The 23,648-nt window shown below is 41.1% G+C and overlaps 1 protein-coding gene across 1 annotated transcript in view; it reads left to right on the top strand.

Annotated features, from left to right (window-relative positions):
• The window catches only part of LOC109911752 (alpha-1,6-mannosylglycoprotein 6-beta-N-acetylglucosaminyltransferase B), an 828,291-nt gene that overhangs the window by 645,503 nt on the left and 159,140 nt on the right, over window positions 1-23,648 (top strand). The window contains 1 exon segment of the mRNA XM_048610932.1: window positions 12,404-12,537. Within this exon segment, the coding sequence (XP_048466889.1) occupies window positions 12,404-12,537 (134 nt within the window).

The following is a 23,648-nucleotide window of genomic DNA, read 5'->3' as shown; positions in this document are numbered from 1 at the left end:
CAAGCCAAATGCAGGCAAATGGGATTAGTTCAGTTCAGTTCAGGATGTGTTGGGCCAAAAGGCCTGTTTCTGTGCTGTATGACTGTATAAGTTGCTGGATATTTCACTGCAGTTATGAGACTTGGAAAAACTGCAGTAATTTTATCAAATCAACTACAGCTCATATTACACAACTGAATATAAGTTGCTTACAAAATGACCGTGTTATAGAAAATTTTAAGTTCACATTCTAAATCGGAAACACTGAATTTTGTTTACTCTTATTGTATTGGAATACTCATTCATTACAATGTCATTGCCTAAATAAAAAACAAGCCAACTTACAAGACGTATCTGCCAATGATTCACTAGGTATATTTAGCTGAGGTGTACAGTCTTAAGCAGATCCCAAGTTCAACATCCTAATCTCAGTGGTAAGTTTACTATTAATATCCTCAAAGCTTCTGAGTCAAGGAAGTAAAAAAAAACATTGCTATTCTCATTCATGGTCATGGCTCAGCAAAATGCAGATGTGTGAATGTCAGGTGAAAGTATTAGGCTCTACTTTAATACCTCTCCCATTTTAATTAAAGAGTCAGTTGTCACTAATCATCAAGAGCCACAGATCGATAATGGACACTTGTATGTCTGTTGTAGCCAAATCCTTGGTTTAAAAAAAGCCAAGTGATGAAGAGAGGGAAGGCAATTCACAAGCGAAGAAAATGTGTGGTAATATCAATAGCCACTGTGATCTCGGTTCGCATCAAGTGAAAGTAACTCATTTATGTCAAGTTTCGTGAAAATCTGCAATTTGTTAATAAACTAACTTCCATCATATCGACTCATACTCTCAGAAGTCACCATTGTATTTTAGCTATATAAATGTACTTTTATGCTTGATATTCCCTTTGACAGTGCTACAAAAATCCTAGAATGAATTCTGTATAATAGAAATAGCATTTTCTATGATTTATGTACCAGGGAATCATAAATAATGAACCATAAAACCAAGGATAAAATCCATCAGACAGCATTATAGGTGAGAACTATTGACATTGTTTTTGTGTAACAACCATTGTTTGAAATGATATAGAATCTAGGAGATTAATGTCAATGATAATTCTGACATGGGTTATGACACTTGTGAAATAATGATTAATGGTGACTGAGGAAGAATGGAGTGCACCAATGGACAAGCAGATGCATAAATTTTCAATAAAATGTAGTAAGGATGTACGAAAACAGTGATACTAATAATGTGTTATAAAAGCAAAGTACTGATGAGGCTAAAAATCTGAGAGAAAAATAGAAGTGTCTGAGAAACTCAGCAGGTCTAGCAGCATCTGTGGAGAAAGAACAAAGTTAGTGCTCTGGTTCAATATGACTCTTTGAGACTGATGGGGACTGGGAAAGGCTTCTATGCTTTAGCAACAGAGGGAAGGAGATGCAAGTGAAACAGTAGTGATGGAGCCCCAGAGTAAAAGACTAAGGAAGGTTAATAGTAGGAGATTAAAAAATTGTTTGCATAGTACTGTTTTAAGTAGCATGCGGACTACATTGATTCCCATGAGAGTTTTACCTGCACAACCCACACTGGTCTCTTCAGAGGTGGAAACAAAGTATGCCAAACAGATAGCAGCTAGTTGCATGCATTAACTGTCGCTGGGTAATAGACCACAATCTGTATAGCACCATTTGAAGTGGCTTGATGTAAATGCAGTTGTTAGAATGATAAGGTTCCTCAGATTATATTTTGGGATTGTATCTTTAAATGTGATGTAAAATAAAGGGGATCATGGAAGAAGGTGTGTGATATTAAAACTTACTAACAATGAGAGCAGTCACCGAGTTCATTACAGATAGATTCTGAACATCCTAAAGTTCCAGAAAGATGTTGTAGGTATCAGATTGCTAACAGTTGTGCTGTAAATTGTCAGTTTAATTCTAAGGTGAAAAAGAACAGAGATCAAGAATTCCTAATCACCTTTTCGACCTGGCTGCAAGGTTAATATGTTTCACCTTACGTTGAGGAAGAAGGCAGATTAAATCACTTTTTGCAAATTAAAAGACAAGTTTGCCTACAAACCTCTGACAGTCAGCAGCTCTGTGAGGTCAGCAAAAGAAATAGGCTGCTTGGCAGTGCCAGCTACTACAAATAGCTGCAGAGAAAAGCCTGTCTCTCATCAAAGAGATGCATTGAGCAGCTTTCTAAGGATTTTGGGAGATTGATCCTGCCATAGTCAAAGTGAAAAAAGAGTCACTGGAACTGGATTTATGCTGTTGGTAGATTTAAGAAACTCTCTGAAAACTGAAGAAAACCTTGAGGCGGTCACTCAGAGTTAATCCCTCGGGGTACAGGAACCCATTGGAAAGTGAAAGCAGTTAGGGACTGTTTGCTAAAAGGATTGTACTTCCATAGAGAATGCAATGGCTGTTGTCTAAAGTATAATTTACCTTAGAAAAAAAATCTTTGTCAGTACTTTGTATTTGTCATTTGCTACAGTAAAAGCTTTAAAACACAAAGGCTGGTGTCAGTCTTTCAGCAAATAACTGAAAACTCAAAACTCTTTTTAAAGGTTATAAGTATCTATGAGCAGAATCTTATATGGTTCTAATAAGAAGGTCTATGGTGTAATATGTGACAGAATCTGGCGACAGGTGTATCGAGGGGAATCTCAATTTTGGGAGCACCCCGCGCCATTTTTTATACTTTTCACAAGCTGCATGGCAAGATTCTTACTAGGGGGCAGCAAGGTGCCAATTTATGGGAATTAATGCTTTTGAAACACATGTTAACAGCACAACTCACCTCATTAATATTTAGCCCCCTGTAATACCATTAAGAACCAACTCAATGTTGGGAAAACCCGATAAGGAAACGAGAGTGAGCATCTGGTGAATACAGCTCAGAACGACTTCCATGTTGGAAACTGGACACCAACATCACAGGACGTGCTCTGCACCAGCCACATATGCCCCATGTTCATAGACATTAGAATTTGACATGTTCCAGCCTCTAAGAACCCGCAAAGCACATCACCACTTCACTTACAGGATGTGTCTACACTTGCCTTCATTGGAAGGGGCATTGAGCATAAGGATAGGCAAGTTATGCTGCAGCTTTATAGAACTTTAGTTAGCCCATAATTGGAATATTGCATACAGTTCTGGTCACCACACTACCAGAAGGATGTGGATGCTTGGAGAGGCGACAGAAAAGGTTTATCAAGATGTTGCCTGGTATGGGGGATTGTAGCTGTGAAGAAAGGTTGGATGTACTGGGTTTGTTTTCACTGGAACGCAGGAGGTCGAGAAACAATCTGATAGAAGTTTGTAAGTTTGTGAATGGTATGGATAGAGTGGCAAGAATGAGGCTTTTTTGCCAGGGTGGAGGGGTCAATTACTAGGAGACACAGGTTCAAAATGTGGGGTGGGGGTGGAGCGAAGTTTAAAAGAGTTGTGAGAGGCAAGTTTTTCACCCCAAGGGTGCTGAGTGCCTGGAACGTGCTGCCAGAGGAGGTGATGGAAGCAGCACAATAGCAGCACTTATGAAGCACCTGGACGAATACATGAATACGAAAGGAATAGACGGATATGGATCCTGTAAGTAAAGACAGTTTTAGAATGGTGGGGAAAAACGTGTCGGCGCAAGTTTGGAAGGCTGAAGGGCCTATTCCTGTGCTGTATTGTTTTTTGTTCTTTGTTGTTCTTTGTTCATTGCTGCACCTCAGGCTGCACCAGCAGCTATTAATCATTGTAATGCTGTAGCATGGATATTGCATGCTCAGAGACACATACCCAGCTCTTGAACTGGACCAGGCTGCACTTCCGTGCTATTCTCTGACTCTCAGCCTCATACAGTCTGAGCCTACCTGAATTCTCACAGCACCTCCGCCCTGTCTCACATCGCTTTGTCTTTTTGCACGTTGCTCCCTTAATTGGAGTTACCAGTCACATACCACTGCTGTCTCTTGCCATGCCAGTTAGCACAGATTAAAACCAGGAAGCCTGTATAGTTGTCAACAGACCTCAGTTATGTCAAAGGAAATAACCTTCACTCAAGGGTTTCTTTCACATTCAGTCAAGGGCAGCTTCCAATAGTAGTGCAGGCACTGCCTAGGCCTGTCAGGGTCAGGATCCTTTCCTCATAAAAGTAGAACAATGGGAAGTGCACTACCCATCTTGACTCTTTCTGCCCGCTGTTTTCCTCATGGAGTTACAGAGGTTTAGGTATTGTGGGAGATGAAAGTGGGTGGCACAGCAGTTTTGGTGCAGGTGGAGAGCTGACGCAAGTGAGTGAGCTCGCATTGCAGAGGGCATGGAGGGTTAGTGGTATCTGGGGTTGTGTAGGGTGAAAACAATCAGGGAGATTGTTGCAGACAATAGTGAAAGGGATAGACCATGAGCCTTGGTGGGAGGGGTGTACAGTAGCAGAGACAGTGAGAATGCCAGGTATTGCAGAGAAGAAAGTGGCATACATTGGCGGAGTGGTGAAGGACACTGATCTTCTTGTTACAGTACTGAGCATTCTTCCAACAGCTGAGACTGCTTTAATTAGAGTGGCAACTTCACATGTCATGGTCTGGTGTCATAGACTCCTCTGTTGGTCCTGGGTGAGGAGGAAGTCCTGTGTTGGCACCATCCCCTTCAGCAGGATTTCCAAATCTCTGCCCAAAAAAGTGGGACGTAGATTTCCCCCACCTCTCATGTCCACGGAAAATGGCCAACCTGGACTGACAATGTTTGCCCAGGTCCATGACAGTCTTTTTAAGATGGCGTGGATGCAAGGGATTTAGGTGAATTCTGGGATATCTGCTGAGTGACAAATTGTTCTGGGAATACCTTGTGAGTAAATCAGATTGGAAATTGGACGCCATAGTGCGTGGTCATTAATTAATAAGGTGAGGTTATTATGATAAGGTGAGAGGCCTCATGGCAGTAAATCAAAAGAAAACTTAACGTAACTTGGATTTAGCCAAAAATAATTTCAACCCAAAGTCATACTTTTAACTGTATATTTTTAATACGTAAATCTGTAGCTAGAATAAATATCTCATTCTTCATTCATTTTTGATTATAACCAGGTCCAACATTTGCCATGAACTCAACATTTCGAAAAACAGTGGATAAACCTAATAGTTGTTACATCAGTGCATGATCAGTGAGGAAATTAGAATGATTTGACGGCTTAAAAAAAGGCTTCTGTCTTCTGCTAATTATGACATTGTTTTGATAACTGCTTAATTTATAGTTTTTGATATATTTCACTTCAAAGTTAAAAGCTTTGTAGCTTGTAAATTCATCAATTGTTTAAAAAGTCATATTGTATAGAGAAGCATTCCAATGTAGTCATTTTTATTGGTATTAACATTTTTTGTGGCGGAAATTTATACGTTTATCTAATTTTACCATAGCATGGTTTGATTACTTCTGCTTTAGCTTTGCATTGCCAATTTACACAATGCACCCAAGCCTACCTCTTATAAAATGTCAGATGGGTAGTTGTCAGACTTATCACAAGATCATTTGGAATTCGATTCCATTCTGCAGGAAAGCTGAGTTCAAAGTGAATCGATTATGCACACAATTGGATACCTCTCTGCTCCAAATCTGCAATGATGCAGAAAACCTGTCAAACAAAACTTTCCAGGAATGGCTTCAAACGTTGTCACCATGAGAATGATAATTATTTTCAGGTGTGACAAAAATTAAAGAAGCCCCTCAGATTGTGAACTTGAAGTGACAGTAATAGAATGACTCTTGTTTTCATGAGATGTAGGTTTCGCTGGTGAGGCCAATATCTTTTCAACATCCCTCCAGCCCTTGACAAGGTGGCACTACATGGTGATAGTGGGCTGCCTTCTTGAACTACAGCAGCTCATCTGGTGCAGGCACACCCATACAGCTATTCAGAAGAGAGTTCCTGGTTTTGAACCAATCTACAGTAAAGGGGCAGTGTTATAGTCAGGATGGTGTGTGGCTGGGAGGGGAGGCTGCAGGCGGTGGTGTTCACAGATGCCTTCTGATCTTCTTGTTCCTGCTGTAGAGGTTGCTCATTTGAAGGGTGCTGTCAAAGCTTGGTGAGTTTCTGCAATGCATCATTGAAGTGCTAAAAACTACTGCCACTGCATGCTGGTGGTGGAACGAGTGAATGATTAAGGTGCTGAATGGAGTGCTAATGAAGTGAGTTGCTTTATAGTTTTGAGGCTGTTGAGTTTCTTTAGACTTACATTCATTCAGGAAAGTAAAGGATATGCACACTGCTAATTTGTGCCTTGTAGATAGTGGACAGTGTTTGAGGAATCAGGAGATGAGTTACTCACTGCATGGTTCCTAGCCATAGACAGGCTGATGTAATCATAGTCTTTATTTAGCTGGTCCAGTTCAATTTCTGGTCAATATCTTTTGTGGTGTGGCTTAATGCACACGTCTGAGTTAGAGTTCAAGATAGACTAATCGATCAGAACACAAGGTCAAGAACTGTGTCAGACTTCTTTCTTACATATTGAGATTAAATACATCAATACAGAGTATTCAGAGATATACCAGGCTCTAATTTAACTGTTACATTGTAGAAAGACTGCACAATGAACTTGACCCACTAATTGCTAGTCAATCTACTCCACATGCTCTTTGCAGATATTTCTAACATTCACTTGGCTAGACATCAGGCTTCCATCTGGGTCTCCATGTGTTTTTCTCTCTCTTTCTTCTTAGCTCTGTTCACACAGTGGCATTTATGCCCAGTGAGGAGCAGCTCCATGCCGTCATCACCAGATTGCTCAAGGATCCTAAACCCCTTAAATAACACCTTTACTGAAGCTTTTCTGCCCCATCATAAACATCAATTTAACAGTTATATGAATTCTCAAATGAGTTACCTAGATTAATTTACATTTTTTTACAACATTACTGTACACTTTTTCTTTGTCACTCCCATTCCTCCCCAAATATTTTACTTGATTCATCTATCTCAGTAGCTGGGTGAGAGCATAGAAACAATTCAAGTAGAGCTGGTAAATTTCCTTTCCCTTTGTTGGATTCTGTCGGATCAATAATGTTTGCGCAAGTGCCTTGCATTGATATAATGGCAGGATGTATGAGAAAGGTGGGTTGTTTCTTCATCTCCCTCATTAGCATCGGGCTCAGATAATGGTTTTAATGGGCCAAGGAAAGAGTAATGTTGTTTGTCCAATATGTCGTTGTCCCCATATAAAGAAATATGTTCCATTACAGTATTAACCTGTTCTTCAAGGCTCATTCCAAAGCATGAATATGTTGGCTTGGAAACAATTTAATTTGATGCTGAGTATATGTTTTAGACTGCAACATCTCTTTTCCCACAATTAATACATTGTAAGTGTAAAGTTGGACAGTTTGATGTGGAGTTTTGGAACCATACCTGTGACAAGATACTGCAGCATTAGATTGCTTAGAATTTTATGTTGATGTTGTATAATACAGTACATTTTCAAATGAGAGGTCTCTGTCCTCTGGTCAAATACTATTTTGCTCTTTACATAGTTAACACACTGCTTCTTCATTATCAAAAGGGCAAGTTCAGAAATGAATAAAGGTATTCCTTTTCCAATATGGGTGAAGGATTTCTAAAACATCTGGGGGTAGAAACTTTCTTTTAATTGCATCAATCAATAAGATTCATCGATTTTTTTTAACTACAAAAGATGATTGCTGTTACATTTTTTGTGGTGATTTTTTTCCCGAATCTGAAATATTTTTCCTGCTGAATTTGACACCATGTGGTCAAATTTATACATTTTCTTCCGGTCCAATTTGTTATATTGTAGTGATTAAAACAGTATAACTTTTTAGTAGTTGATTTAAACTTGCATTTCTTGTTCAAACCATCAGAATAATAAAGATTGAATGAACTTCACCATTAGAACTCTGAAATTTGTAATTCCAATAAATATTTTTTTATTCCTGAGCTTTTTCTCCATTGATTTACTTTAAGCCTGTTAATGAAACACTTTGTTAATTTGCGTATGATTAATTTAGTTGTCAGTTAAATAGCTTAGAAATTATTAAATCACTGTTAGGAGTCTCAGATCTGTTTTCCAGCCTAGTTTTCAGATAGAAACAAACTTTCCTCTAATGGATTGAATTCATTTTGTTGTCCAGTGATCGGCCTCCTTTCATGAATGCTCAATTTGGATTTAACCCCTTGCCTGCTTTTACTGCTCTCAATTTTTCTCTTAAAGCTTCTTTCCTTTATTACTGGCTGTAAAAGCCTTTTATTCTGAATTACTGTTGTTTTTGATAGATTTTTTCAATAAATGTTCAGAGATGCCTTTCCTTCATAACAGATGGACAGTTCAGTGGTGTTTCTGGCATGTCTTAAAGTTATAATAATAATTTTTTGAAAAGTGACTCTTTTTTGCAGTTCTATTCTTCTCCAAATGATTGCAGGTCTGTTTCTTGATCTTCACTGTTATCATAATTTTCTTGGCAGTGGTCTTATTGCTGCCTTCATCCTCTGTTGTGTGGATTAATGCTCACATCAATGAGTTTGGTTCAAGACAGACTGGTTGAGAAATGTTTGGTTTGGACTTCATTATAAAACTGTTGGATATATATTCAAGCTAAATATTACAATACGTGATATGTAGAGATGTACCAGAATATAATCTTGCTGTTCGGTTACAGAAATACTGCTCCATGAACTGTACTATCTAGTGCTATTCAATCTGCCCCATGTGGTTCCCTGCACATGTTTCTATAACCATACGGTTAGCCCTCAAGCTTCTGCCTATGTTCCCCTGTGCTTCTCTCTTCCTTCACTAACTCCACCCACACTGTACTGGTTATGCCCAGTGAGCAGCAACTCCATGCCCTCGTCATAATGTTGCTCCAGGATCCTGAGACCCTTGCGGAATAAATGATATCCCCCCAACCACAATGTTGACAGTGGGCAATTCAACAATGGAAATGCCATTGGATGTCAAGGGGAGATAATTAGATTCTCACTAGTTCATGACAGTCATTGTCTATCACTTGTGTTACATAAATGTTACTCCTTATTTATCAGACTATTATTACGAACTACACTAATCTATGCCATTTTTGATCTTCAGTAGTATCTCTGAAAAACATATTTTATCACATTTATTGCAAAGTTGTGTATGGTAGTTGTGAACTGAAAGGGAGGAAGTTAGAACTTACTTGTAAAAATGATTGGGGGAAGAGTGCATTGTCCCTTGAAGAGGTGATGTGCTTTTCTAAGCTTGGAGATTTAAACAAAAGTGTCTGCAAGCAGCTGCAGATGTACCGACAGTTCTGAAATTAAAGCATATGTATCAATTTGATGTTAAGGCAACTAGCTTGAATATCAGCCAATTAATTTTAACTAGGCACTTAGAGACTGAAAACCAATTGATTTTAAATCTGATGGTGTTGACAACCTAAGACCAATCCTATTATAAGAAAATTGACAGGTCATCAAGGGTTTAAAAGAAGAAGGCATTAGAAAATTGGTGTGAGAGCGAACTGCCATCGGAAGTGTAAATCACTGGCTCTCACAGAAACCTTTAAGCTCTCTGATTAAGCACTATCTAAAAGGTACCACGACACTCTTAGCTAATATTCTTGACATTGGAATTCGATGGAAAGAGACGTTTCGGACACCAGAATTTGACGGAGAAGGTGTACCTGGCTAAGGATCAGCGGGGAGGGCAGAGCATTCAAGAAGATGCATTCTAACTGTAGTTTTGAGAGTTTAAGCTTTAATTTATTTTTTTTTTCTTATTACTTTGAGTTATTTAAGTGGCATTTGTATGTATTAGAACAGCATACCATTAGAATTTTGTTTTATTCAGGATTAGTTAATGGTTAAGGGGGAATTGTTCTGTTTGTTAGAAGATCTGTTAATTTGTTCACTGTTAGCATTAGATAAATAAGTTGTTACTTGTTGCTTATTGAGTGAGTGAAAGGATTTCATTTTTAACAGATTGGGAAGTAAAAGGTAGGTTGTACCATTTTTCCAATTCCCTTTAGCAGATTACAAAGCGAGCTTCTCTGGGTGTTTCAGTTTTAATAATCAGAAGGGTTAGACCTTCTCTCCGTAACACATTCATACACATGAGTGGGCTCTGTTATCCCCATCATTCTACGTATCAATATGGACATTGACTGTTTTTGTTTCTGTGGAGCTGTGAATTGTAATAAACATTTTACAATAATCAACCAGTATCCCATATCTTACTTTATGATCGATGGGAGGTTATTGGTGAAGTAGCTGAAGATAGTTGGACTTTAAACATTACCCAGAGGAATTCCTGCAGTGATGTCCTCGGGCTGACATGATTGGCTCCCAATGGCTACAACCATCTTCCTTTGTAGTAGGTATGATTCCAACTAGTAGAGAGATATACTTCCGATTTCCATTGATATTAGTTTTGCTAAGGCTTTTTGATGCCATGGTCATCATATGCTGCCCTGATGTCAAGGGCTGTCACTCTCACCTCAATTCTTGTTCAGCTCTTTTATCTATATTTGGTAAAAGACGATAATGAGATCTAATTCTGAGCAGCTCTAGCAGAATCCAAGCTGAGCCTTATTAAGCAAGTTATTGTAAATATAATTCTGTACACTGTGCTGACAGCATCTTCCATCGTTTCCCTAACAATGGGGAGTAGACTCGTGGGGCAGTATTTGGTTGGATTGGATTTGTCCTTTATGTCAACAGGATATAGATGTCAATCCTGTAACTGTACTAGAACAGTTTGGCATGGGGTTAGTTCCAGAAGGCAGGTTTTCAGTACTACTGCCAGGATGTTGCAGGACCCATAGGCTTTGCTGTATCCAATGCCCTTAATGACAGCTTGATACTGAATTTAGTTGAACGCTTGGATCTGTGACACTGGAGTCCTCCAAAGGAGGCTGAGATGGATCATTCACTCAGCATAGCTGGCTAATGGTGCCTGCAAATGCTGCAGCCTAATCTCTTGACATGCTGTCTGCCCCCATTATTGAAGATGGGAATATTTATGGACCTTTTTTTCCTCCAGGTAGTTGCTTAATTGGCGACATTCATTTGTGACTGGATGTGACAAGGCTACAGATCTCTGATCTGATCTTAACTTTGCAGGATTGCTGAACTCTGAATATTGCATGCAGCTTCTGCTATTTAGCTCAGTCTTTTATATTCTCAACCGGTTAGTAGCTCACTTATAGATTTGCTTGTTTGTGGCGTGCTCTCCTGCACATTTCACTAAACCTGCATTGATCCCTGGTTTGATAGCATGGGTAGAATGAGGAGTATGCTGAGCCATGAGATTACAGGCTGTGGTGGAATAGAATTTTGCTGCTGACGATGGCCCACCATGACATGAGGTAACCAGCTTGAGCTGCTAGATCTGTTCTGAATCCATTTATCATAGTTTTGGTGCTACACTACACACTGCATCTCAGTGTGGGACTTAGCCGCCACAAGCACTGTCACTACTATCTATACCACTGTGGATCGATGCACGTCTGACAAACCACTCTTTAAGATGGGCATTAAAGTTCTACATGCAGAGTATGTTCTGTGTCCTTAGTAACTTTGCTGCTGCTTTCAAGTGGTGATCAGCATGGATTCATTAGTTAAGGAAGACCAGGAGGTGATAATCAACAGGATGCTTCCTTATCCATGTTTGACCTGGTGCTATCAGACTCTATAGGAAGGAGATGCAACAGATGCACAAGGCTACTTCCTGCCGAGTGTATACCACTGAGCAACCACCTCTGGTTTGTCGGTCTTGTGAGTGGGCTCCCTTACCCAGGAATGGTGATGGTGGAATCTGGGATAGTATCATTCAGTGGGTACGATTGTAGGGTTGTAGATGGACTGGTGCGTGGAACAGACCTTTACTGTTAGTACAAGCCCCCAGACATTCCAAGAAGGATCAACTGAACAGAGTGTGCCAGTGTCATCTCCAGTGCCCAGGTAGATGTCAAGTGATCTGTGTAATATTATTCCTTTTCTACTTTTCTGTCATAATTCGATACAACTGAGTGGAATTGCTAGGCCACTTCAGAGGGCCGTAAAGAAGCAATCTCATTTCTGTGGGTTTAAATTCATGCATAGGAAGGACAGGTAAGGATGTCAGATTTCTTCATCAAAAGTCAATTCAACAATACAGTGCAAGAGAATATGGGATTCAGAGTTAACCAGGCAGATTGAGGAAGCAGTGCTCACTGCTTTGGAGCCTTCCTTTATCTGTAATTTTTAACAAGTGAAATGAACAGAAAGTCATTTTGCAGAGGAATCACTATGACTTTTCTTTGGAATAGCTGATGTTTGGTGTTCTTGATGGGATGTTTGCACTGCTCACAATGGAAGTGTGCACACTGAACTGAACAGAGATTTCACTTGAAATTCACATACAGCATTGACCTTTTATACTTCTGTTTTGCTTTTTAGGTGTCGGATTCGGGTGATTGACACATTTGGCACAGAGCCAGCCTACAACTTTGATGATTATGCAAATCTCCATGGCTACCGAACAAACTGGGGTCACTGGAATCTCAACCCAAAACAGTACATGACTATGTTTCGTAAGTAATGATTATGTCAATATTATAATATAATTATTATATTAATATTATAATATGTTTATATTAATGCTTCAAGGGAAGACTAATCAATGTAAAACAGCATTTCAGTACCCCTGTGACTGACCTTTGGAATACATAAAGTAATAGCTTGATAATTTAAAAACTCTTTTCTAAATTTACTCTAAGTATTTTCTTCCATGTTAATGTCACAGGAATAGCTGCACTGTAAGTTAATATATAAAACAAAAACTTTAGCTTGCTTAAGAGATTATCTTCATTGTAATTGTAGATAAGCTAAATGTTATAGTTTGATTTTAATAACCTCTGACTAAGCAAAGACATTTGTGTCAAAAGCAAATAGCTGGCCTAGCTTTTGAAGAATAGGGTATTTAAAAAATTATTATCTCAGCCTGATTTCTTACTTTATTAAGCATATTTATTTAGAAAATCAGTTTTCAGTGTGCTGCGCTACATATTGGTTCACGGAGACTCATCAACATAAAGCTGACTTAATAAGATGAGTTCTCCTTAAGAGGATGCATTTCTGCCACTTGTGATAGATTTTTCGTTTTAGGTTCTCTTCGACCCAAATTCAAACATGCATTGACTATTTATACCACTATTTTCGAATGTGCTGCATTGCATGTGGAGCTTTTGCTACAATGGTTTTCCTCTTTGATCCTGCTGGACTAAGCAGGTCAAAAGAAAAATCCCTTTACATGTACATCCGCTGCCAGGATGGTCTCAGGGCTCTCCGCTTCCTCCTGGAACAAAAGCCTGAACTGTCTCCTTTCCACCAACAGCCTCCTCCATCTGGCTGAGCTCGTCCTCACCCTGAACAACTTCTCTTTTAACTCCTCTTATTTTCTTCAGGTCAGAGGGGTGGCCATAGGCATGCGCATGGGCCCCAGTTATGCCTGTCTCTTTGTGGGGTATGTGGAACAACCCTTGTTCCCGTCCTATTCCGGCCCCTACCCACAACTCTTTCTCTGGTATATCAATGATATCATCAATGCTTCCTCTGTCTCTCGTCCTGAATTGGAGACGTTTATTAATTTCACTTCTGCTCTCACCTTCATCTGGTCAATCTCTGACTCCTCCATTCCCTTCCTTCACATCTCTGTTTCCATTTCTGGGGATAGACTGGCCACCAATAGCCACTATAAACCCACCGACTCCCACAGCTACCTGGGCTATACATCCTCACACCCTGCTTCCTGTAAAGATTCCATTGCATTCTCTCAGTTCATCCATCTCCATCGCATTTGTTCGGATGATGACAACTTTGACAAGGGAGCCTCCAAAATGTTCACCTTCTTCCTCAAATGAGGATTCCCCAGCACCGTTGTTGACAGGGCCCATAGCAATGTCCAACCCAGCTCCTGCACTTCTGCCCTCACCTTTCTCTTCTCTCCAGCAACAAGGATAAGGTCTCCCTTGTCCTTACCTACTATCCCACCAGCATCCACATCCAGAGGATCATTAGCTGCCATTTCTGTCACCTCCAGCAAGATGCCATCACCAGAAACATATTCCCCTCCCTTCCCTTTTCAGCCTTCTGCAGGGATTGTTCCCTCTGGGACACCCTAGTCCACACCTCCTTCACTCCCAACACCCCCCACAGCCTCACAGAACCTTCTGCTGCAACCACAGAAGGTGTAACAGCTGTCTGTTACTTCCTCCGTCCTCAGTATCCAAGGGGCCAAACCTACTTTCCAGATGAAGCAGCACCTGCACTTTCCACAATCTGGTCTACTGCATTCATTGCTCACAATGTGGTCTCCTCTACACTGGGGAAACAAAGCAAAGATTGGTTGACCGCTTCGCGGCAGAACATTTGCATTCTTTTCGTGAAAAAGACCCAGAACTTCCAGTTGCCTGCCACTTCAACATACCACCCTGTTCCCTGACCAACATCTCTGTGGCTTACTGCAGTGCTCTGGTGAAGCTCAGCGCAAGCTGGAAGAACAACACTTCATTTTCCACCTGCAGACACTGCAGCCTTCCAGACTCAATATCAAGTTCAATAACTTTAGGCCTTGAGCTCTCCCATGCCCTGAGCCCAACTCCCACAACCAAGCCTTGTTATCACATGGCCTGCTATTGCACGTCGCCCACTGTTAACCACTAACAGTCCCCATTAACAGCTAATCCCTTCTAGTGAGATTGTTACCTAATCCTTTGTCTGTCTAACTGCCACTGCTCTTCTATCTCCCTGGGATCTATCCCCATCTATCGTTTATTCTTTATAAACTCACCCCCACCCTATCTTCCGCATATAAACCAACATTTTCCTAGCTACCATCAGTCACTCAACCCAAAACATTAAGTCTGATTTCTCTCCACAGATACTGCCAGATCTTTTGAGCCTTTCCAGCAATTTCTATTTTTATTTCTGATTTACATCATCTGCACTCCTTTCGGTTTTTATTGCATCATCCTATGAAATAGATACAAAACATAATTATCAACATATTATGTAAACCCAATTCTCTATTGTCATTTGGTCACTTCCCTCCTTGATTTCAATGCATTTTCTCAGCAGTAGACATATTTATATGAGCTAAATAGTTAAAGCAGCTAATTACAGAATGCAATCAAATTTATTTATATCTATTGTCTATTATAGATGGAAAGGGTTACAAGATTATTGTGAACTGCCTGCAAGTATTGCTGTAATGGACCATGTTATGTGGTCTATGTAATAACATGAGACAACCATTAACAGGCGGTTTCAGCAAACTAGATATCTGGAAATGCCTTTTATTGTTTTTTTGCATCAGTTGACCTCATAAATTTGACCTAAGCTTAAACTTAATTCCCGATGCTAAAATAGAATACATCTGATCTCTTTAAATGACAGGCTTTCATCTGAAGCTGCAAATGGCAACACTAACAGCATTATTAGTGCAGCCGTATTTAACTAGCCCTATTATTAATTGGATTAAGCTAAACTAAAAGGCTGCCATGATACAGAAATATTAATGGAAATTTTCTGAGTATCCCAATCCAATTCATATCAAACCCACGAACACTTCCTCCTCATGTACCTAAAGCTTTTGATCCTCCATGAATCATGAACCAATTACAGCAAGGCAAAGGATCTTTGGCTGCAGAAGCCTTTTTAAATGGTCCGGGCATAAACCATATTAAACTATTGAGATTATCCAGGCCATTCATTGGTTGGTACAAATGCCTAATTTTGCTGGCAACTATTAAAGCCTTGCATGGAATCTTCCCCTCCCTAGTGTGGTGTGAGTAATAACAAGGGAAGTGGGACAGTACAGTGTGAATGAAAACCAGAATCTCAATATCGAGAAAAAAAATTCCCTGTTAACCCTTCAAGCCGTGAATGGTGACTTTAGAGTTTCACCTTTGAGCAATGACCACCTCATTTCTATGCACTTGCATCTCATAAATGCCCCAACTTGCCTTCATTATACACCATTTCCAACTGTCCTCTCCATCACAATGGAGAAATTACAATGTTCCAATTTCCCACATTTCAATCAGACAATGTCCCTGCATTCTCCATGGCCATCATCCTCATTGAAACCTCATCCGCAACAGTCAGCATCAGCAAGACCTAACACTTCATCACGCCAGCTCTCATACCATCTCAGGCACCTTCAACATTTTGTAGCTCAGGGACATTTTTGACTTGCGTGCTTCTACCAGGTCACCTATCAGTAGACACACACACACACGCACACACACACGCACACACACACACACACACACTGCTTTGCTGCTCAAATAATACTTGCAACTAATGGTTCTTAGCTCATTTTCTTAGTGCTCACTCACTTTACCGCTTACTTAGAGACAGCCAACCTTTCTATACTTCACATTGTTTTCTTAGTATGAACTCACTGACTTCAGCACTAATTTATGGGTTGCAGCATCTGCGTGGTCACATTGTTTTCATACCACACAAGGTCTTTAGTGCTCAGTTACAAGCTGCCAGCCCCTGTGGCTTCCATTGCTTTTTAGCACAGAGCGCAAAGACCAGGCAGTTTGTGACATTGGGGAGCACTGAACAGCCAATCTATCAATTAGGTAAGAGGTGCACATCTTGCTGTGTGGCATTGTGATACACCAGTGTTAGAACTGCTGCATGTACCAGAGTTTACTCAACATATATTCTATGTGCACGACAAACATATGACCATGTGTATCAGTCAAAAGGAAGCAGTCCTTCAGGAAACTACTATCAATCAAGAGGTAACACTGGAGTGTTTCTTTCATCATAGGCAGTAAGGAACCTGATTTCCATCAGGCCCCTACCGGTCTTGGACTTCTTGACCCAGTCATTGGGCCAATATTTCCTGCAATGAGATAAAGAAAGGAATTGAGTTGGATGAAATTAGATGGAAGAGCAGTTAATTAAGAGCAGGAGAGATGGTGAGGTGTCCCCAGTAAGTGAGTAGAAAGTGTGGAGAGCGGGAAGGGTTTGCAGTTTGGGAGGATGAGGTTGGTGAGAGCAATTAAGTGGCAATGTTGCATGACATTCAGAGAGGCCTGTGCAATGTCAGTTAGAATCAATAGTGATTGTGTGGGTTAGCGGTAGCAGAGTGAAGATAGTCACACTTACCCTTGCAGAGCACAGAAGGTCATTGACCTCTCCTGCACTGATCCACTTCAGTCCAGACCCAGTACTGACCTGGGCTGCCATTTTAGTTCAAGCTGACTGACATTATGGTCTCCTGTGGAAGTCAGCTTAAAAGAAAACAGCCCTTCTGCTCACCAATCCCCCCCACCAACCACATCACTTCCTCCCCCACCCCTGTCCACCTCCTCTCCACCACCTTCTTCACTATTCTGTTCTCCTCCTCTCCCCAACCCTCTCCCCCAACATCTCCCCCAACCTGTCTACCACCTGTCTCCCCTTTTCCCCCACCCTCTCTACCAGCCGCTCTGCATCCTTGTCCTCTCACTCTCCAGCCCCTGTTCACCCCTTCTCCACACCCCATCCACACCCCCTTCCAGCCCCAGTCCACCCCCTATCCACACCTCTCTCCACTCCCTCTGCAGCCCCTCTCCACCCCCTGTGCACCCCCTCTGTGCACACCTCTGTCCACCACCCTCTCAACGCTGTGTCCACCCCCTCTCCAACCACCTCTCCACCCCACTCCACCCCATCTTGACCCCCGGGGTCCAGGTCCTGTCCATCCCCACATCCACCCCCTCTCCAACCCCTTCTCCACCCCTGTTCACCCTCCTCTCCACCCCCATGTCCACCCCCATCCATCACTCTATCCACTATCCTATTCACCATCCTATCCATCGCTCTGTCTGCTTCTAGCCGAGTTGTTCCCGTACAGCTACAAGAATGTCATCTGTCCAACAGTGTGGAGAATTGCCCAAGTATGTCCTGTACACAAAAGGCAGGACACATCCAACCTAGCCAATTACCACCCCATCAGTCTGCTCTTGACCATCAGGAAAGTGATGGAAGGTGTCCTAAATATTGCCATCGAGCAGCACTTACTCAGTAATAACCACTTAGCTCCTAATCTCTTCACAGCCTTGCTTCAAACGTGGATAAAAGAGCTGAATTCCAGAAGTAAGGTGAGAGCAATTTCCCTTGACATCAAGGCCGCGTTTGACTGAGTGCAGCATCAAGGAGCCCCAGCAACACTGAGCTCAGTGGGAATCAGGATGAAAACTCTCCACTGACTGGAGTCATGCTTGGCACATAGAAAGATGGTTGTGGTTGTTGGTGGTTAATCATCTCAGCCCCAGGACCTCAATGCAGGACTTCCTCATAGTGCCCCAGACTCAACCATCTTCAGCTGCTTCATCAATAACCTTCCCTCACTATGAAGGTCAGAAGTGGGGATGTTCCCTGGTGATTGCACAATGTTCAGCACCATTTGTAATTCATCAGATTCTGAAGCAGTCTGACTCCATATGCACCAAGACTGGACAACATCTTGGCTTGGGATGATGTGGCAAGTAATATTTTCACCACACACCTGCCAGCCAATGATCATTTCCAACAAGAAAGACTCTACCCATCATCCCATAACATACAATGGCATTACCAACCTTGAATCCGGCACTATCAACCTCCTGTGAGTTGCCATTGTACAGAAATTGAATTGGTCCAATCATATATACATACTGTGGCTACAAGAGCAGGTTAAAGGCTAGGAATTTTACGGTGAGTAACTGATCTCCTGTCTCCTTGATGATTGCTCACTAACTACAAGGCACAGTTCAGGCCGAAACGTCAGCCTCTCTGCTCCTATGATGCTGCTTGGCCTGCTGTGTTCATCCAGCCCTGCACCTTGTTGTCTCGGATTCTCCAGCATCTGCAGTTCCTACTATCTATGATAAAATCTTGTCTACTTGACAGGGTGGCTGCAGCTCCAACAACACTGAAGAAACTTGACACCATCCAAGATACGTGGTACCCATCTAACAGCTTCAACATTCACTCCCTTCATCACCAACATACAGTTGATGCAGTAATTGGCATATACAAGATGCACTGCAGTAAGTCACCAAGGCTTCTTTGACAGCACCTTACAAACCTATGACCTCTATGACTTAGAACAAGGACAACAGGTGCATGGCAACACCACCATCTGAAAGTTGCCACCATGTAACACAGCACCCTTACCTGGAATTATATCACCATTGCTTCAGTGTCACTGGGTCAGAATTCTGGACCACCCTCGCTAACAGCATTGTTGGCGTTTCTACACCTCAATGATTCCAGCTCAAGAGGGCAGTTCATCACCTCCCTCTTCAGGTCAATAAATGATAGGCAATAAATGCTGATTCAGCCAGCAACATCTATGTGCCGTGAACAATGTTTTTATAAAAAGCAAAACTCCAGTTAACTGGCAGCTGATCAAATCAATTAAATTTAATTCAGAGATAGTAGGAACTGCTGATGCTGGAGAATCTGAGACAACAAGGTGTAGAGCTGGATGAACACAGCAGGCCAAGCAGCATCAGAGGAGCAGGAAAGCTGACGTTTCGGGTCTGGACCCTTCTTCAGAAATTAATTAAATTTAATAACCCGTTATCTGCACAAATTTCTTGTCTCACAGGCTAGTTCAGCATTTGTTGCAAAACCACAATTTCTTGTTTCCCAGTTCCTCACCATGTACTACAGAAGAGTAGCATTTATGCTCCAACCAACTCCACTTTTCTGTGTCCAACTTAACTATTGTGTTAATAATTCTATCAACTCAAGTGTGTTATATAAAAATGGGATAAGCTATATATATTTAAAATGGTGACAAATACCCATGTGTCCTAGCCAAGTTGACATGTAGCCTTTTCCACCTAAAATTAAACATAATCTTTATTCGACATATTCAATGCCATACGAGTATGGCTACCATTACTAACCTGCTAGTATGCACATTTCGTCTCGAATTTAATGTTTCCTCCTGGACCATGCTGAGCAGGTGGGAGGTTGGGGGAGCATGTGTATTGGAGCAGGACAAGTTGGTTTGGAGAGACCCTGACATCCCCAACAACTCCCCTTCCCCACTAAATCCTGGGCAGGAAGGACTGAGAACAGCCTTCTCATTGAATTGAAGATAATTTGTAAATATCTCAACGACTGACTTAAAACCATGGACTTTGGGGTTAAAGGAAAACAGTTAAAATTGAGCTGGGACTCTTTAAAATGACTGCCAAAGTCCCCTGGTGCCAAAGTAGGCAAAGGGTTGCCAAGGGGTAATTCCCTGGACATTAAAAAAATCATCTGGAATCTGTAGCTCACAGTGAAACTATCAACTATCTCTCCATGCGGATGAGACTTCTCAAGTGAAACAAAGACTTCAGTTAATTATACAAGTAGGAAGATGAAACCACCCTCAGTACCAACCTGAATTATTAATATCAAAGAGTAGCAGGGAACTCTGTAAATGGACCGTCGAAGCTCTTTTGAAAGATACATTTATCCCCATTGTGGGCCATCAGCAAGGTTTTGCCTCATTGAAACCTACCAAGCTCAAAGAAGGACATCAACAAATGCAAAGTACCAGACATTGGCACAATGGCTGTCGCAGACTCACCCAACTCAATAAACGTCAAGGAAATACACATTGAAACCTGTGTTTCGAGTGAGACGTCAAGAGCAATATAGCATATATTTGATGAGATGCACCAGTGTCCAGTTTTTTTTCTGTCTGAGAAAGGTGGCACCCAGTCCCCATTGAAGTTATTACAGAGAAAAATCAAGTAATCGTGTATTGCCAATATCTGCAATTCACACTGACTGACTACAGCCAAGAAACCCCCCCCGTATGTGTATGTGTGCACGCGCATGTGTATGTGTACATGTGTGTGTCTAAACTTTAATAAATTTGATTTTTATTTGATTCAAGAAAACCTTGTTGATTAGTTCACTTATACTTTCAGCAAAAATAATCAACTACATTTTCAGTTGGGGTGAAGCATAGTCTCATGCAAAACAAAAAGAACTTAAACCTTCGTTCTGACCAACAGAGGGGGTTGAACAGAATGGAGTCAGTTCAGTTCCTCTTACCTGGTCATAACACTGCCTGAAGCTGATTCAGGCATTTAGGTATTCAAGCAACGACGGGCAGGGACCACAAGCTGCCAGGTAAGACATACTTGTGGCCTGGTGGGGACAGGATGTTCCCTTCTTCTGGGGTGCCCAGTGCCCAACAAAACAACCCACTAAATGCAAGGGAAGTACCTACGTCTCTCAACCAGATTCATAGAATCCCTGCAGTGTGGAAAGAGGCTATTTGGCCCATCAAATCCGCACCAACCTTCCAAAGAGTATCCCACCCAAACCCAACCTCCTACCTTATCCCTGTAACACCACATTTCCACTTAGCCTGTACATCCCTGGAAACTATGGTCAATTTTGCATGGCTAATCCACCTAACCTGCACAGCGTTGGAATATAGGAGGACACGGGATCACCCAGCAGAAACCAATGCAGGTATGGGGAAAACATGTAACCTGCACACAGACTGTCACCCAAGGCTGGAATTTACTTTGCATCCTTGGCGCTATGAGGCAATAGTGCTACCCATTGAGCCACCATGCCACCCTTTGCACCTACTGCTCTATCCCTCCTTGCCAGGATCTCCCTGACTGCTCCTGTGATCCTGCACTCATTAACCTGAGTTCTGGAACTCTTACACCAACCATCTTCTAGGGCCTATTACAGTACTGGCAGTGATCACTGCTCCTTGTGGCACTACAGGTACTGGAGACGAGCTGGTAAGCAGCTCTCAGCACCAGTAAATTACCCCAAATGCCCCGGAAACTTCAATGAAAACCAACATACTGCCTGTGGTGGATTAAATCTTCTGAGAGTCCTAAAAATAGCCATGGTGTCATTGCTATTGGCACTCTATCCAATGGACAGGCTAACTGCTATGACTACTAAATTCTGCTCTCTGTGTCAACGTTATCCTTTACAGATTCTTGTGTTTGCAAGTAACAGGATTTCTTTTTGTCAACTGGTTCTGACAATGTATCTTTGATGCAATGTTGTTTCCCCACAAATTTGAAGATGTTTACTGAAATGTTATCATCCGTTATTCGCAGTATCTGAAATTTCTCATCTCTAAAATTTTAAAAAAATTGAAATATCAGTTTCACAATAATAATTTCTCCCCACTAGCTAATATTGCTCTTTGATAAAATTTTATTTGAAGGACTCAATCTGTCTCAAAAATTTATGCTCAGATAAAAGACTTGGCCACAGTCTTGAAATAAAAATCTAGGTCTTGACCTAATGTTTCCAGACTCCATTAACTATCAAATTCCAGCAGTCCTACTGCAGTGCCATCAAACACCAGAACATTCATTCCAGTTTCACCATACTTAGGATAATTTACCAGTGGTTGCCAAATCGCAGACCCATGCTTCAGCCCTACATTGGGTAATTAAATGAGGTGGTTTTAATCATCACAAAGGTGCTAAGGAAATGGGGCCCAGGTGTCAGAATCTCTCTGTCTCTGTTGCTGGAAAGGGGCAGCTCACTCACCAAGTTGTTGTTAAGAAATAAAGCATGTTTGAAAGCCACATAATTTGTCAGTCTCTTAAAAAAAAAGAGGAAAAAAAGACAAAAGTTGGGAGGTGCTTGAAAGGAAAAATGGGTAAGAGGGCATTGTGCTGACTGTCTGGCATTAGAAAAGCAGACTCAGGAAGACAGTGGAATGAAAAGGAATGATTCTCCTTGATCCAACCAAGATGATTCACTGATGGGGCAGTATGGCTTATTTATTGTTTAGTTTTATCCCCAATCAACTCATATTGGCTAATTTGAATGAACTTAATCATAACTATTTCTCTACATGTTCTTTTCATGTAAAATAAAATGTTGGTATTTCATAGCTACATAATCTTATTTGACCAACGCTGTTTGATCCACCTTTGAAGAATTCAAAGAAATAAATGTGAAAGATGTGAATATCCAATCGTAATCACAAGGATTGCCATCATTATCTCCTTAGAATATTTGATGTGCATGTAGGTATAAGGTAGTGTGAGATTGCTTAGATGAAAAACACGACTGAATCACAGCCGGTATCTAAAGCAACACCAGTGTCATCACAGCTGTTAAATTAAAAAGAAATTTAACATTTTGAGTAACTGCAAATCAGTGGACCTGATGTTATTTCCTATTATCATGAAACAGAGAATTACCTTGACTACCCATAAGCAATATCATGAAGGTCTATTATTACATAAACGTGAATGATGTAGTTTTGGATACAGAAATATTTGAAAATGGGAAACAGAAAGACACAAAGCTAAAGAAAAATAAATACAAAATCAGAAGTTGCTGGAAAAGCTGAGCAGGTCTGGCAGCATCTGTGAAGAGAAATCAGAGTTAATGTTTCAAGTCCGGTGACCCTTCCTCAGAACAGAGGAAGAGTTCCTGGACCCGAAATATTAACTCTGATTTCTCTTCACAGGTGCTGCCAGACCTGCTGAGCTTTTCCAGAAACTTCTGTTTTTTGTTTCTGATTTAGAGCTTTTGCAGTTCCTCTGGTTTTTAAAGAAAAATAAATATCGGGCAAGCAGTGTGTTTGTGAGAAAACTCTAATACACACTTCAGTGGGCAAAACCATTTAGCCGATTTGTCAGAACAACCT

This window comes from Rhincodon typus, chromosome 23, assembly GCF_021869965.1.
Source record: "Rhincodon typus isolate 14 chromosome 23, sRhiTyp1.1, whole genome shotgun sequence".
Lineage (NCBI taxonomy): Eukaryota > Metazoa > Chordata > Chondrichthyes > Orectolobiformes > Rhincodontidae > Rhincodon > Rhincodon typus.
Note: the sequence above shows the minus strand (reverse complement) of the source record. Positions and strands in the feature narration are given on the sequence as shown.